General features: G+C 42.1%; 1 protein-coding gene across 1 annotated transcript in view; it reads left to right on the top strand.

The window, feature by feature from the left end:
* LOC107373214 (zinc finger protein 665-like) overlaps positions 1-10,103 on the top strand; it is a 30,433-nt gene extending 20,330 nt beyond the window's left edge. The window contains exon 5 of the mRNA XM_070548181.1: positions 6,541-10,103. Coding sequence (XP_070404282.1) covers positions 6,541-8,516 — 1,976 coding nt within the window. The 3' untranslated portion in view covers positions 8,517-10,103. The remainder of the gene's footprint in view (positions 1-6,540) is intronic.
* Positions 10,104-16,184: the final 6,081 nt, after the last annotated feature.

Raw genomic sequence — 16,184 nt, forward strand, 5'->3', positions numbered from 1 at the left:
CATCGGTGCATCCCTAAACTCCTGGACTCTGCGCCTACAGGTGGGATGCTCCAACAGGCCTGTAGGGGCGATGACAAAACACAACGTGAGAGGATTTAATCCACTATCTCAAATAATAATGTCCACTTAGGGAAAGAAAACTGTTTTTCAACAATTATCAGAAAGTATATTTAACCCTATTTGGGAGTAAAATCACTAAGGTGGTTTGATAACACACAAAGGGCGTTGCAGCCTGAATCTCTAAGGCCCTACTCCCAACCAAAGCCAGTGAACTCAAAATACAAAAAGTGAGCGGGCACTCAACAAGTATTAATTTATCACAAAGGCTCTAGGACCAACAAAGGAAGTCGACAAATGAGTAAAACACAATCAAAGGGTTCTAAGGAGGAATATTCAAGAGTAATAACACTCGAGACTACGGAGGATTATTTTCAAAAGGAGCTTTAAACCAAAATGTGACTGGTGGAGGGACGTTAGTGATGACAGTCTATTAATCAACTTCTTGATAAAATAAGCTTAGTGGTACTCATCACTCGCTCTGACTCCAGCCAATAGGGTGTAGAACCCAACCACTTGGAGAATGCTCTGGATGTCAGCTCAGGGATCCTAGGAAACTCGTTCCAACCAGAAAAGCAGCAGTTTTTCCCTCTCGGCACCTCTCAGTCTGGTCTCAGTCACAGCTCTCCAGCTCAGCAGTTCAGCCGCAACCGATTCCTCTATATGCCAGCTCCTCTCTCCAGCTCCTTCTTTACTCAGCTTCAAAACCTCTCGATTCACTGCACTTCTCTCTCCAGCTCCTCTCAGTCTGGCTTTTCAACTGTTTGTGCAGACCTCTTAACTCATTCACTGCCATTGACGAACAAAGTCGTCATTTCAGATCCAACCGTTCACTGCAGATGACGACTAAAGTCGTCATTTGCATTTTTTTACTGTTTGAGCATCGGAACGAGCCCCCGCGCTGAGAGAACAAACATCTCAGCCCTGAAGCCGATCTTCATCCGCATATGTCACACGTCACATGATCAGGAAGCAGACCATCCATGTGTTTGGAGATCGTTTTGGGCCGTTCCTGTAAAAAAAAGTGAGGCGCGAACCGGAAAAGCGTCTGCCGATCACAATTCGACAACGGATTATGAAAGAACGGATAACGCTCAAAACACACGGCTTCTTCCTGATGTAAGAAGTGAGTCTCCTCTTTGTTTTGGTTGTTTTGGCATCGACATCATGCTAGCGCGCAACGTTCTGTGACTCTTAAAAAAACAGTAAAAACGGTGAGAAACGCTGGCAGCGAAGGCCGTTAGTGATCAGGAAACGGCTGGCAGTGAATGAGTTAATCAGCTGATGTGCACCAGCTGCCCTGTGGAGAGCAGCAGCAGGCCAAAGGGTTCCAGATAATGGCTCCCTCTGGTGGGGGAATTTAGCTGGATCATGGGGTTCACCTCACAGGATGAACAGAGGGAGATAAACTCATCAGCCCAAATACAGGGGGCTGTAACATGAGTGTGAATGCCAGAGCAGGTCACTACAAACTCCACAGACGGGAGGGGGCATTGTAGTTGTCACCTTTTTCCACACCCTGAGTTTGCAGGTATGTTACCACCAGCGTAATTAGCAGTCTTACTGTATTTACGCTTATCCTTAGCCAGCAGTTTCAGGTAGGATTTAATGTCACCCGCTCTGGCCCCAGGTAAACATTTGACTATGGTTGCTGGCGTCTCTGCCACGTTTCTGACTATGGAGCTGCCAATTACCAGAGTTGGGTTGTCAATGAGTGCGTCACTGAGTGACCCCAGCAGGGTCTAAAAAAATCCGGTCACAATCTATTTTTATCTGTCAACGTTTACTGCAGTTACGTTAATCACTTCAGACAAAAAGTTGGGTTGGGCATCGTTTGAATTTGAACGATTCCCCTGTTTCAATTCCAGTTCCTAACGATTCCTGATTCTTTCAAGGTCAAAAACATTACATTTTTCAAATGAGCCAACTAACCACAGGTCCTACTTGGACTTGAATTTTAATTCTATGAACAATAACATCACCTTTGTTTGGACTAAAACGTTTTCAAAAGAGAAACTAAAGAAAGACCATCAGTGTGTTTATTTCTGACCATAACTCACAGCCTTCTACTCGCAACCAATGTGAAGAAGCCTCTAGGATGAGAAGAAAAACGTCTTCAAGATGACCAGAAATGTCCAGCTGTTTTTATATTAAAGCTCAGGATGATCATGTCCAGGATGACAGAGAATCTTCACCTAATGCAGGAAATGTGAGCAGAAGTGGAAGAAATCTAGGTCACAGCCCTCATTTGAAGACATGAGGTCTGCATGGTGTTCCTATCAAATGGCTGTAAAAAAGGCAAAATCCACTTTTTTATCTGATATTATTAGCTCTAATGAGCATAACCTAAGAGTACTATTTTCTACCGTGGATGAGATTTGAAATCCTTCGTGTGCAGGTGGACTTAAAGTCTCCTCGACTACTGCTGAGAGGTTTCTGACATAATTTATAGGCAAAACTGAAACTATTCAAGCTCAAATTCCCCAGCAGTTTAGTTTTATTGATGAAGAAATCTGTTTTGATTCAACTACTTTGAATTCTTTTGACTCTGTATCCCCAGATATGTTAGATGAAATTGTTGGAAGGATGAAACCATCCAGGTCTGCACTCGACATCATTCCATCCTCTATTGTTAAAAATGTTTGGCCAGTTATTTCAAATATGGTTCATAATGTAATCAACTCTAGTCTGCAGTGTGGGCAAGTTCCAAAGAGTCTGAAAAGAGCTGTAATCAAACCCCTTCTTAAGAAACTCGGTCTTGATGTCTCGGTATTATCCAATCATCAACCTATTTCTACGCTGCTATATCTTTCTAAGGTTCTTGAGAAAGTCGTTTTTAAGCTATTGTCCGACCATTTAGATAATAACAAATTTAAGAAGTTTTTCAATCAGCTTTTAGAGCAAAGCATAGTACTGAAACTGCACTGCTGAGGGTGTTCAATGATATTTACCAATATACTGAAGTGGGTGACAGTCGTTTTATTACTTTTAGATCTGACTGCTGCTTTTGATATTCTTGATCATGTTATACTTCTCAATCGACTGGAGAATTTTTTTGGTCTCTGGTTCAGCGCTCTTCTGGATGAGTTCCTACCTGGCTGACAGGTATGTGACTGTTAAGATTGGTAGCTTCTGCTCAAGTGATGCTCCCCTGAAATATGGGGTCCCACAGGGCTCTGTACTTGGTCCTCTGCTTTTCAATTTATATTTGCTCCCTCTTGGGGCCATCTTTAGGAAATATGAGCTTGACTTTCATCTTTATGCTGATGACTGTCAGGTCTATGCTCCTGTTAAAGCTAAGGATTTAGCTCTGAGTTGTCTTCATGAGGTTAATAATTGTGGATGGGTTGTAATTTTCTCCAGATTAATGAGTCTAAGACTGAGTTTATTATGTTTGCACCAAGTGGTGCTCAAGTAGTTACTCAGTCTCATATGATGCAAAGGATGTTGTGTCTAATTTGGGTGTTAAGAATGATTCTCAGCTTAAATTTGATGTTCAAGTCAATAATGTGGTTCAAGTATCCTTTTTTCACCTAAAGAATCTTTATAAGTCTTTTTGATGAGGAATCGTTTTGAGAAGCTTATTCATGCATTTGATGCATTTTGTTAAGACTACTGCAATAGTCTTTACTTGGGTGTTGATCATGGATGTATTGCTAGTCTGCAGCTAGTTCAAAATGCTGCAGCCTGTCTGGCACTGGTCGATTTGATCATATCACTCCAGTTGCTGCCTCTCTGCATAGGATCCCAGTTCAGTTCTGTGTTGAATTTAAGATTTTGGTTCTGGCCTACAAATGTTTAAATGGACTTGCACCTAGCTCTTTATCTGGAATTCTAGTGCCATATGTCCCATCTTGTGGATTAAGGTCAGCTGACCTAGTGAGTAGAACTACTGATCTAGCAGTATGATGCTCATTATTATTTAATGGGTTACAGACGAGTGTTGATGCTCTGTGTTTTTATTTCTGCAGCGAGCCTTACAGTCTCACCTCTTTCCACCCACAGTTTCTTCTTAAAACACGTATTACATTTACTGTTTTGATGCATTTTAACGAGCTTCCTCCGCGCCGTGGTTTCATGTAGGATACAAACTTTACAGGACTCTCACGGAGTAAATGTTCGGCAGATATGTTTGTTTACATTTTTGCCACTACAGTGTTAGCGAAAGGAATGGAGGGGCCGACGCGATGCTGCTGTCAGGGTAACTCTAGGCTCCAAAGTAGCAGCGACGGACAGCTGGTTTGACCGGCTCTTAAGCCCCCTTCAGACAGGCCATGAAAAACGGAAATGTTCCGGAATCTGTCCGTAAGACCTTTCTGTCTGAATACAAACATCCGGATAACGTGCTCCGGAATTTATCCGGACAAAGCCCCTAGTAACAGGTCCGGACTTGTTACGGACAGGGTGGCTGCTTCAGACTGGTGAGGTAAAGTTCCGGACAAGAGGGAGGGGGAGGAGGAGGGGACCAGGGGACGCTGTGCGCACCTAGATAGCCCGCTGCTGTAGCATGCGGCGAACCACGGCAGCTCGCCTCCTACGGTACCGCCTAGACGCGCGACGGAGCGCTTCACACCGCTTCAGTGATTCCTTTAACCATTGAGCTTCATCATCCAGGTCTCCTATGCATCTTCGTTTGCGCAGAATTATGCTTAAGCGCCTCGTGATTTTTATCTTGAGAGGCGCTATAGAAATGATATTTTCTTCTTCTTCTTCTTCTTAACATGGGTCCGATTCCCCACCCCCCCGCCGCCGTCAGACTTCTGGAACTTTTCCCTGCTGTGTGAACGCAGCCGAAAGGACAAGTTCCGGTACAAAAGTGGTGTGTCTGAAAACACAGTTCCGGTTAAAAACCGGATTGAATTGTCCACAAATGTTCCAGAATGTCTGTCTGAAAAGGGCTTTAGAGGCGTTAATCAGATTTTCCCGATAGCGTTTTTTCCTTCTACCAATCGCATAGTGATGTCTGGACTTAAAAGCAATTCATTAGATTCATGGGCTGTGTCTCAATTCAGGGTCTGCATCCTTCGAAGGACCCAGCCCACCCCGCCGACGTGGGCTGGGTCCTCCGTCGGCCGGGTAGACCGGATGTTAACGGCTGTGATTTTGGACAGGTCTAGCCTTCATGAATTCCCGCCTCTCCCTCAGCGAACGTTCCGTCGCCTAGCAACCGCTGAGCAGAAGGGAGAAGGAACTTTAAACGATGGAGCTCGAAGTTTTATTTAGATCTTTAATCATTTCCTTGACTGTTGGAGAGCTAATTCGGAGAAAATACTTTCGACTAGCTGAGCCTGAGTAAAGATGTGATAATGGTTTTTAATACTTTCTAAGGGTCTTAATTTGACCAAAACCGATTTATCACCTTTTAAGACTAAGACCCAGCGGATACCCTCTAGTAAACAATTCTCATTTGTAAACCAAAATAAAATTCAAGAGTTTAATGCAGAACTGATTTTATTTAGATATTTCTTTTATATGTACATGTTTAATCTTTATTAACCATTTTTTTCTAGCAAAGTAAAAAGCTGTCAAAGTTCTCCCTTCTCTCCTGTGCCCTCTGCTGCTCTGCCTCCCTCTGCAGCCTCATGTCCTCCCTGATCAGCTCCAGAAGCTGGTCATCGCCGTCACCTTCCCCTGGATGCCCATTTTCTCCAGAATAGTCTTAACAAACATGTAGGAAAAGAAACAGGAAGAGAAAAGAGGACAACGGGTTATTCCTTTCATGTTTTCGCAGAAAAAAAATCAACTGAAACCAGTTTTTAAAATATGAGATGTTATTGTACCTCCATGCCACAGCCGCCGAATACTTTGCTCCAGTGACCATGTGGTCCATCTCCACCCTAAGCTTAATAAATTACCTGGTTTTCTCTTGTACCTAAAATACAAACTTCTATTAAAATCAGGGGAAAACGTAGCAGGAGAAGTACGACACCGAGCGGCCGAACATACGAGCCGAGACCGCAATACAAGCACTTTTACTGTAACATTTCTAACTAAAATAACGTTCATGTATCACAAAAAGTCCTTAACCTAACAGTTTTCAAGTTTATACTGACATTTATATGCGCAATCCTCTCCGACAGCTCCCGCTTCACTGTCCGCCATTGTTTTTAAGTTTCTCTGCCGGCCGGCCCGCAAGGCATCTTGGGAAATGCTACCTATTGAAGGATACACCTGACCCATCCTTCATTCAGGCGAAAAGAAGGCAGGATTCGTCGACCGCATTTGAAGGAGTCTTCGAATTGGGACAGGCCTAGTCGCGGCGCTGTGACGTAACCGGCCGACGAATCCGGCCGACGTAGGATGCAGACCCTGAATTGAGACGCATCCATAGTTATTTGTTAAAGTAATGCATTACCATATATAGTAATGTGTTTACCAACATGTGTTATGTCTATTACTGATTGCAAAAACACCCCTAGGTCTTTTGTCTTCTCTTTTTACTGAATATTTTTCTTTCACATATTTCTGCTTGGTTCACTGCAGTTTCAAGGAAGAGAGATGAGACGGATGAGAAACCTCTGCTCTTACATTTCCACAACCATCAAATGAAAGACGGAGGTGTACCAACCAGCAGCTTGGCTGGACAGATGACAGCAAAAGGTGGTGGACGAGCAGAAACTAGCAAGAACCTAGATCTGGATCCTAATGAAAATACATCCAATTCTTCAGAGATTGAAGTTAGTGGAGAAGATGATGATTTGAATCTAGACTCTGAGCGTTCAGACTCTGGGCCTGAAACTGGAAATGGAGACCATGGCTGTAATGAGAACAAGTCTTCGGAGTCAGATATTAAGACCGTCAACAAATCATTTAGCTGCCCTGTGTGTGGTATACGGTTCCTCCACAAGTGGTCTCTTCAGGAACATGTGAGAGTGACAAGTCATTCAGCAGTAAAGTCTTCAGAGTGTTCGGTTAATACAAAATGTGTGAAAGAGAAGCAACATGGAGGCTCATGCAGAAAAGTCCAGAAACAACCAAAATCATTTAGTTGTGAGGACTGTGGGAAAAGATTTAGCCTAAAGTCCAATTTAACCCGTCATATGAAAGGCCACACCGGGCAGAAGCCTTTTGCCTGTGAGCTCTGTGGGCAAAGATTTAGCCATAAAAATGGTTTAAACACACACATGAGAGTCCACACAGGAGAGAAGCCTTTTGCCTGTGAGCTCTGTGGATACAGATGTACCCAAAAGGCCAGTTTAAACTATCACATGAAAGTCCACACTGGAGAGAAGCCTTTTGCCTGTGAGCTCTGTGGACAAAGATTTAGCCATAAACATATTTTAAGCACACACATGAAAGTCCACACAGGAGAAAAGTCTTTTGCCTGTGAGCTCTGTGGACAAAGATTTAGCCAGAAAAATAATTTAAACACACACATGAAAGTCCACACAGGAGAGAAGCCTTTTGCCTGTGAGCTCTGTGGATACAGATGCACCCAAAAGTCAGATTTAAACAGACACATGAGAGTCCACACAGGAGAGATGCCTTTTGCCTGTGAGCTCTGTGGACAAAAATTTAGCCAGAAAAATAATTTAAACACACACATGAAAGTCCACACAGGAGAGAAGCCTTTTGCCTGTGAACTCTGTGGATACAGATTTGCCAAAAAGTCACATTTAAACGATCACTTGAAAGTCCACACTGGAGAGAAGCCTTTTGCATGTGAGCTCTGTGGGAAAAGATTTAGCCAGAAAAATACTTTAAACACACACATGAGAGTCCACACTGGAGAGAAGCCTTTTGCCTGTGAGCTCTGTGGTTACAGATGTACCCAAAAGGCAAGTTTAAACGATCACATGAAAGTCCACACAGGAGAGAAGCCTTTTGCATGTGAGCTCTGTGGGAAAAGATTTAGCCATAAAAACAGTTTCAGTGACCACATGAGAGTCCACACAGGAGAGAAGCCTTTTGCCTGTGAGCTCTGTGGACAAAGATTTAGCCATAAAAATAATTTAAACACACACATGAAAGTCCACACAGGAGAGAAGCCTTTTGCCTGTGAGCTCTGTGGATACAGATGTACCAAAAAGTCACATTTAAATGATCACATGAAAGTCCACACAGGAGAGAAGCCTTTTGCATGTGAGCTCTGTGGATACAGATGTACCAAAAAGTCACATTTAAACACACACATGAGAGTTCACACAGGGGATAAGCCTTTTGCCTGTGAGCTCTGTGGATACAGATGTACCCAAAAGGCAAGTTTAAACGATCACATGAGAGTCCACACAGGAGAGAAGCCGTTTGCATGTGAGCTCTGTGGATACAGATGTACCAAAAAGTCACATTTAAATAATCATATGAAAGTCCACACAGGAGAGGAGCCTTTTGCCTGTGAGCTCTGTGGGAAAAGATTTACCCATAAAAATAGTTTAAACACACACATGAGAGTCCACACAGGAGATAATCCTTTGCCTGGGAGCTGTGTCGACAAAGATTTAGCCGAAAGACAAATTTAAAGAGACATACGAGCATCCACAAAAGGCTCAAGGGATATATTTAACAACTGTACTTCCAAATGTAGTATTTAGTTTTTTACAACCTTAATATTACAACTATCGTTGATCGGTCTTTGAGCCACCTCTTCTTTTGATTTTCATTTTCAAATCTCCTTTGTTTTTTAAACTCAGACCTTAACCAAACATTTGAGATGTTCATTCATGAATTCTGAATACAAAAAAGTATTACTTAAAGATTAAGAAAAAACTGTTATACCCTCCTGTAATTAAGAAACAGACAAGATAACAGGCACATGATGGTTGTAGTACATAACCCACTGCAATTTAAAGCTGTTAGATACCGGTGGCGTCTGCTTTAAACAATTTATCTGTATATAAAATAGTAGCATACAATGTTGTAATAACTGCAGCTTAAAAATAATGTGTCTTTATTCATTTGTAGCCCCTAAGAAGAAATCCCACCTTAAAAGCTGTGTAGAGACAGCTGGGACTGTTGTCAAGAAGTCATAAATTACAAGGCGGCTCTGTGGAGACTCCATTCTCCTACAATAGCATTTTGCTATTCTAAGCAGGCTTAGGAATGTGCCTGTACCAGAGTTTTTAGAGATGCTGTTGCAGAGTTATAAGCAGTGGACAGATGCTGGAAAGACAGAACAACTTTTGGGCTGCATGGTTCTCCACCGGTGTACCGATGCTTGTATTAACATGGACTAGATTGTAATAAACTGGTTATCTTTTTTAACTCAAACTTTGCCATGATTGAGTCATAGCACTCCAAGAAACAGCTCGGCATGAAAATTAACCACATTCCCTTTATTTCTGATGACACAACTAATCACTGCTGGTGGACAATTAATCACAGACACTTTGCACTTCTGCATGCATTCTGTATTCAGTGTGAACGAGGCTTCACGCCCTCTCAGTAGTGCAGCTTCGTGCGGTTGTCCTGTTCTGATTTTTTTCATGTAGTTGTGGTTTAGGCATTTTTTTGCCATTATCACTGATAAAAGCTGTGGGTTTATTCATTTGTGAATTAATTAAGCAATACAGATCACAGTCCAATGTTTTTGTTTTGTTTTGATTTTTAAGTAAGGTTCAGCAAATGCTGTCGAATCACTGAACGCCATCATCTGGGAAATAAAATATGAACTGTTTCCAAGTACCGTTGTAATGTACTTGCATACCACTAGGCAGAAGAAAAAATTTGTATATAGCATCTCTCAAGATACGCTCACGAGGCGCATTATAAGAACGACAAAACTTAAAAAAAAGACAAACAAAGACCATAATAAAATTACAAAAAAAGGGAAATTTTTAGACTAAAAATGAATCCTGAAAAAGACGGACCTGACAGAGCCAGTAGTGTGGAAAAAAACTACCGAGGAAGAATCATGAACAATGTATGTTTAGATGGTAAATGACAGAGTTCAGAGCGGTTCTGGTTAAGTCCGCTGTTGGATCATCAACACTTGACAGGAGACATGATCGTCTTTTATACAGAATGTCTCGTGTCTTCATCTGTCTAGGGTTGTTATGATGGTTTAATTTTTGAATCATTTGAACATTAAAGGTTCTCTGCAGACCTGTTAGCGTGTCCTCCATCATTCAGGTGTTATGAGTGTGTTCTGTTCTTCTGTTCCAGAATTATTTGTAGTCGGTCAGATGATTTCCTCATCAGGTTGCAGCTTTCACGTCATTTCTTGTTGATTCTTGATCTTCAGTCTCTCCCTGTTCAGATCAGAACCCATCAAATGTCAAATCAATCAAATTTTATTTACATAGCGCCTTCCACCAACCTTGCGGGGGCCCAAGGCGCTGAACACGACAGAATAAAACCACAAAAGAGCAATAAGGATAATAAAAACAACATTAAAACAAATAGATAAAAAGGTCATAACACAAGTAATTAAGATAAAAACCCATCACAGAAAACCAGATGATAAAAACGAGTCTTACGATGGTGACGGTCGAATAATGAGCGGCAGCTCATTCCAGAGAGACAGATGTGTTTCTCTGTATGTGGGTCACTCTGAACATCAGAGCCTGATTTCTTCTATCGTAGATTTATGTTAGATGTTTGTAGCAATTAAAACATTAATTATGACCAATAAGATGTGATATTCCATACAAATATGAATTATCATTTGATATTTGAATGTTTAATCAGAAGATTCTAAGGTTCTTTGCTTATTCAGGGACCATAAACACTTCGTATTAATTCAGACAGAGTCAGTAAATAGTTTATAAAATGAATTTAATCATTTTTCCTAAACTAATGATACATGACAAGATATGAATAATGGGAGGTGGTGTGGTGGAAGCTAGATGTTGTAACAACCGTTCTTTGTATCTGAGAGAAATTGTGAAATCTGGGTGTAAAAGAGTTTGTTGTTTGTTATAAACTAGAGAGTTGTTTTATTGATAAAAACCTCATCAGACACCAGTATGTAGGCTTACGATACCCTGGTATGAGTTGCTCCCGGCGGACCGGAGGGTTGCGTTCAGAGTGGTGAGGTCACCAGTGTGAAGGATGAAGGAGCCATTTTTACCCTAATCGCTGTTTCCTTTTGACACAGTGCCAGTGTGCATGAAACAGCCTCAAGGTCATACATTCGTTTCTAAACTGTTTACATTCCAGCATGAAGACAGAAGAAAGAAGAATGAACTCTTTTCTTTTAATTAATCAAAGAACTATTTAATAAAGCTATTCCATCAAAGTGTTAGTCAATATAATAAGATGTGACCGACCTGTGAAATTAAAATATTAATTATTTTATTATGATCTTAGAAATGAGCAATGTAACTTTAAATGTTCCAACAGGACTCATTTCACGTAGTGTTAAAAAGACATAACACATTCTTTCACTGATCCAATCAGAATTCTACAGATCTGACGGAGGCGTGCTTCTGACGGTGGTTGGTAATTTTCATTCGACAATAAACCATAACATCCGAGGTATAAAACAAATGCCACGTCAGCTCTAACGCAGTTCAAAGCGTTCCAGAGCAAGCTTCGGAGTGGCCAATCCGACCTTAACTCTAACCGAAAGAACCAACGACAAGCTGAGAAAATCCAGTCGCTATAACAACAAGCAACGACAACAGCTCCTATTAGGATACAAGCTCCACTGACCCAGGCTGGGTCTGAACCAGGCCCCCACCATGCAGCTCTGAAATTGAGTCAAACCTGGAAGTGAAATAAATTGCAGTTCCACCCTCATCCACTGGGGGCTGGTGTCAGAAGCGAGCAAATCCCCATTGACTCCCATGTTAAAAATACCAATTTCACAGCAGAAATAAACATGTTTACAGCCTGGTTCCAAAACATGTTTTTTGTTTAAATTATCTAGTTTACACTCATGACAACTCTGAGGGGGGGTGAATTTTTTTCTCACTCTTCTGTTTAAGTGTATTAAAAGCCTAAAATTCTGTATAATTAATGAGCATCAGACCCACGTGACCACAAAGCTAGCTCCGTGGAAAGGCCTCAGTAGAGCCTCGGTCTGGCTTGGAAACTGCTCCGGGATTTTGAGTCTCTGTGTTTGTGTATTCTTGTTTGGATATTTTTTGTGCAGTTGTTGGACAAAATGACTTGATGTGGTATTAATTGCACTAATAGAGCGTCCAAGGAGTCTCCACTTCATTTTTTTCGGTAAGTAAAATTATATTTATGTATTTTAGGTCACTGCCGAGCTGAGCTTAGATTTTAACGTACTGTTTAACCATGAAGTTTAAATGTAATAGGGTAAAACCCAGTGCGTTTAACATAATGCTGCACTTTAGAAAATAGGTTGAAATATAACATGCTGGTGGAGCTGGGTTCCGACTATCGGCTTGTGGAGCTCTCGGGAGACCGATGTTTTCTACCCTTATCCCCTCCCCGCAGCCCGGTCCATCTCTGTCTGATCGCGGCTTCTGTTAGCTGCGCGCGGGCTGACGGCTGGTTCTCCCAGCAGCTCCGTGCATCTGTCTGATCTCGGCATCTGTTAGCTGCGCGGGCTGACGGCTGGTTCTCCCAGCAGCTCAACGCATCTGTCTGATCGTGGCTTCTGTTAGCTGCACAGGCTGACGGCTGGTTCTTATGGCAAGCCAGAACCGCCAAAATACGCCACTTCTCCCCGCAGCTCGGCGCATCTCTGTCTGATTGCGGCTTCTGTGTGCTACGTGGGCTGACGGCTTGTGGAGCTCTGGGATGTATACCTTTCCACCCGGTTCTCCCCAGCGGCAGCTCTCCGCATCTCAGATTGCAGCGGCGCTTGCCTGCTGTGCGGCTGCCGGCTTGTGGAGGTCTCCGAGACCCCCACAGAGGTCTCGGAGATCTCTGTGTTCCACCCGGTTTTACCCAGCGGTCAGCCCAGCATATCTCTGTCTCAGAAGCTCTGGTGGTGTGCACAGTTAACTCCGGTTGTAGCTAGGTTGCTACCTCCATTAGCTTAGCTCCCACCTCTGCATTAGCTTTGGGTTAGCTTCAAGTTAGCTTGTAGCTAGTTCGACCGGGTGTCATCAGTCGATCCCAGCCTTACAGCCCCACCCTCAGCTCCACCTCTCTTCCCTTTTATGGAATTGTCTGGGTTTGTCGGAACCTGTGACACGGTCAAAATGTCGGTGGTGGCTACCTCCCATTTTAGGATAAAAACTTGTTATTGGAGTCTAAGGAAACCCATTGTCCATATATTTATATCATGGTCTGAACAGACACCAAGAAAAGAGTCGTGTGCCGGAGGTAACTCAAGACGGGGGTCTGGTCGGAACTGCGGCTCTTCTACCAGCTCGGTGTCCAGAGAGGGTCCGGTTCGACTTCAGCATTTCTGATCTCACCAGAGGACTTCCACCAGGCAGGTAGGCGCAACTTGATGGTGTCTCATGCAGTTCTGAAACTACCCAAGCTTATTCCAAACCAACATCTTCAGTCCCTGTCAGAACTAATCACTCCTCCGGATTTGCTGGTTCTGATTTACCATTCACCGTCTCATCCATTTTTAGTCACACTATACACTTAGTTCTTAAATAAGCCTAGTTTAATTGTTAGTAATAAAATCCTTAACTTTGAAACTTGACTCTCTCTATTCTGTTGTCTCTGAGTGAATACATAACGGTTACATAATCTCTGCATTAAAAAGATCCGATCTTCTGGTTTAAATAACCCCCGATCCGTGACGCGGATTTCATATTTCCTATGGAATCCCACGCCTTATGGTTCATTAAATAAAATGTAAGAACTTTTCATTTTTCCCTTACACCAGATATTGAAACCACAATACTCAGAGATTAGTAGCTTCCTCTGAGTTCAGCTTCCCTGGCCATGAGATGCAACCCGGGGTCTGCAGGTTAGGTGTCCAAGGTGGATGTCTGAGAGTTGAAGTAGCTCTGAAAAGAGCTGTTGTGTCTGTAATCACTTGCAGCGTCGCAGAAAGGTTTTGACTTAAGGTCAAAGGAGATTGTTTCAAAAGAGATGCTTCTTTCCCGATTTGGCCGGTTCGAGGGTCAGTGAGAAACTGAATTACTCGGGAAATAATTCTTGTTTTATTAAACTACTTTGTTATGATTTCTGGCCAAGTTTGGCCAATCAGAAATTGACACGTTTCTGAGTATTTACCAACATCCCTCAGAAAGCCACACCCTCCTCAGATACAAAGATGCTTTTAACACTGTGAATGAGAATGTCTTAAAACTCTTGTGTGATGATCAAACACATGGTGATTTGTGATATAAATGGATCATTGTAAGAACAATATTCATTTCAGATTAGTTAATTTAAGCTCAGGTTATTCAAACATTTCATTTAAACATCTTGTTCATTAATCACATATAAATATTTAACTTATAACTATAACGGAATGAAATGACTGTTTTCCACCTAAAAGTCATTTCCCCCTCTCCTCAGCAAGAACTAGTCTGCATGAGATATTGCTCAAGGTCATGCATTTGCTTCTAAACTGTTTTCCTTTCCAGCCCAAGAGCAGAATGAAGACATAGAACTCTTTCTTTTTAACTCATTCACTGCCAGCCGTTTCCTGATCACTAACGGCCTTCGCTGCCAGCGCTTCTCACCGTTTATACTGTTTTTTTAAGAGTCACAGAACGTTGCGCGCTAGCATGATGTCGATGCCAAAGCAACCAAAACAAAGAGGAGACTCACTTCTTACATCAGGAAGAAGCCGCGTGTTTCGAGCGTTATCCGTTCTTTCATAATCCGTTGTCGAAATGTGATCGGCAGACGCTTTTCCGGTTCGCGCCTCACTTTTTTTACAGGAACGGCCCAAAACGATCTCCAAACACATGGATGTGTTGCTTCCTGATCATGTGACGTGTGACGTATGCGGATGAAGATCGGCTTCAGGGCTGAGATGTTTGTTCTCTCAGCGCGGGGGCTCGTTCCGATGCTCAAACAGTAAAAAAATGCAAATGACGACTTTAGTCGTCATTGGCAGTGAACGGTTGGATCTAAAATGACGACTTTAGTGGTCAATGGCAGTGAATGAGTTAATAAATGAAAGAACTCTATTTTTAGTAAGCTAATAAAACAAAGTGTTCGTCAATAATAAAATGTGAACCAATTTGTGAAATGAAAATATTAATTACTTTATTATAATCCTATAGAATATCATAAGTAATATAACTTTAAATGTTTCCACTAGAGACTGATCACACGTAGCGTTAAGACATGACACATTGCTTTTACTGATCCAATCTGAATCTTCCAGATCTGACGGAGGCGTGGTTTTGGTGGTGCTTACATCTTTTCATTTGACCATAAACCAACACATCCGAAATATAAAACTATGCCCACGTCATCTTTAACGCCAGTTCAAATCCTTCTAGAGAAGTTTTCGGAGTGGCCAATCCATAACTTTCCTCTTCAGCCGAAAGAACCAACGACAAGCTGGATAAAATCTGTTGCATTTTACCAACCAAGCAATGGTTCTTTTCAGAATAAAAGCTGAACTCACTGACCCTCCGGGTCCATCTGACGCTGTCAACTGTTGCTTTTTACCTGGAGACAATCCAAAGACTAGTCTGTCGTACTGCTGACGCTGTTTCATCGGCTCCAGTACCGAATGAGGGGTTCGAGGACCTGGCATTCTGGATTTGTACGGAGGTCTCATTCTAAGGGTATGTGTGGAGAGACAACATGGCGTCTTATGTGTTCATGAATCTCCAAATCAAAGCTTAGCGTGAAGACATCACCTTCACTCCCATCAGAACTAATCGTTTCTCCGGATTTGCTGGTTCTGAGCAACATTCCACATTACACCATTCTCCGTCTCACTTCACCTTAGTTACACCATACATTTAGTGTTTAAAGTTAGTCTAGTTTAATTTGTTTAGTAATAAATCTTTAAACTTTTAAAACTTGACTCTCTCTTCTGTTGTCTCTCGGTCAATGCGAAGTTGTTACATAATCCCTGCAATAAAAAGTTCCAATCTTCTGGTTAAAAGTACCCAAAGATCCATAAGATTGATTTCATATTTTCTATAGAATCTCATGTCTTATGGTTCATGAAATAATATGTCAATTAAACCCTTTACATAACTATAAAATCAGGGAGTCTCCACTTATTCAGAGTGAAGAATGTTGACGTCTGGCTTTCACAGAGAGTGCAGGAACCTTGGGAGAGAATGTTTGTCTGGATGTTTTGTCTTCTGTATGTAAACACGCACTGAACA

This window comes from Nothobranchius furzeri, chromosome 2, assembly GCF_043380555.1.
Source record: "Nothobranchius furzeri strain GRZ-AD chromosome 2, NfurGRZ-RIMD1, whole genome shotgun sequence".
In the NCBI taxonomy this organism is placed as follows: Eukaryota; Metazoa; Chordata; class Actinopteri; order Cyprinodontiformes; family Nothobranchiidae; genus Nothobranchius; species Nothobranchius furzeri.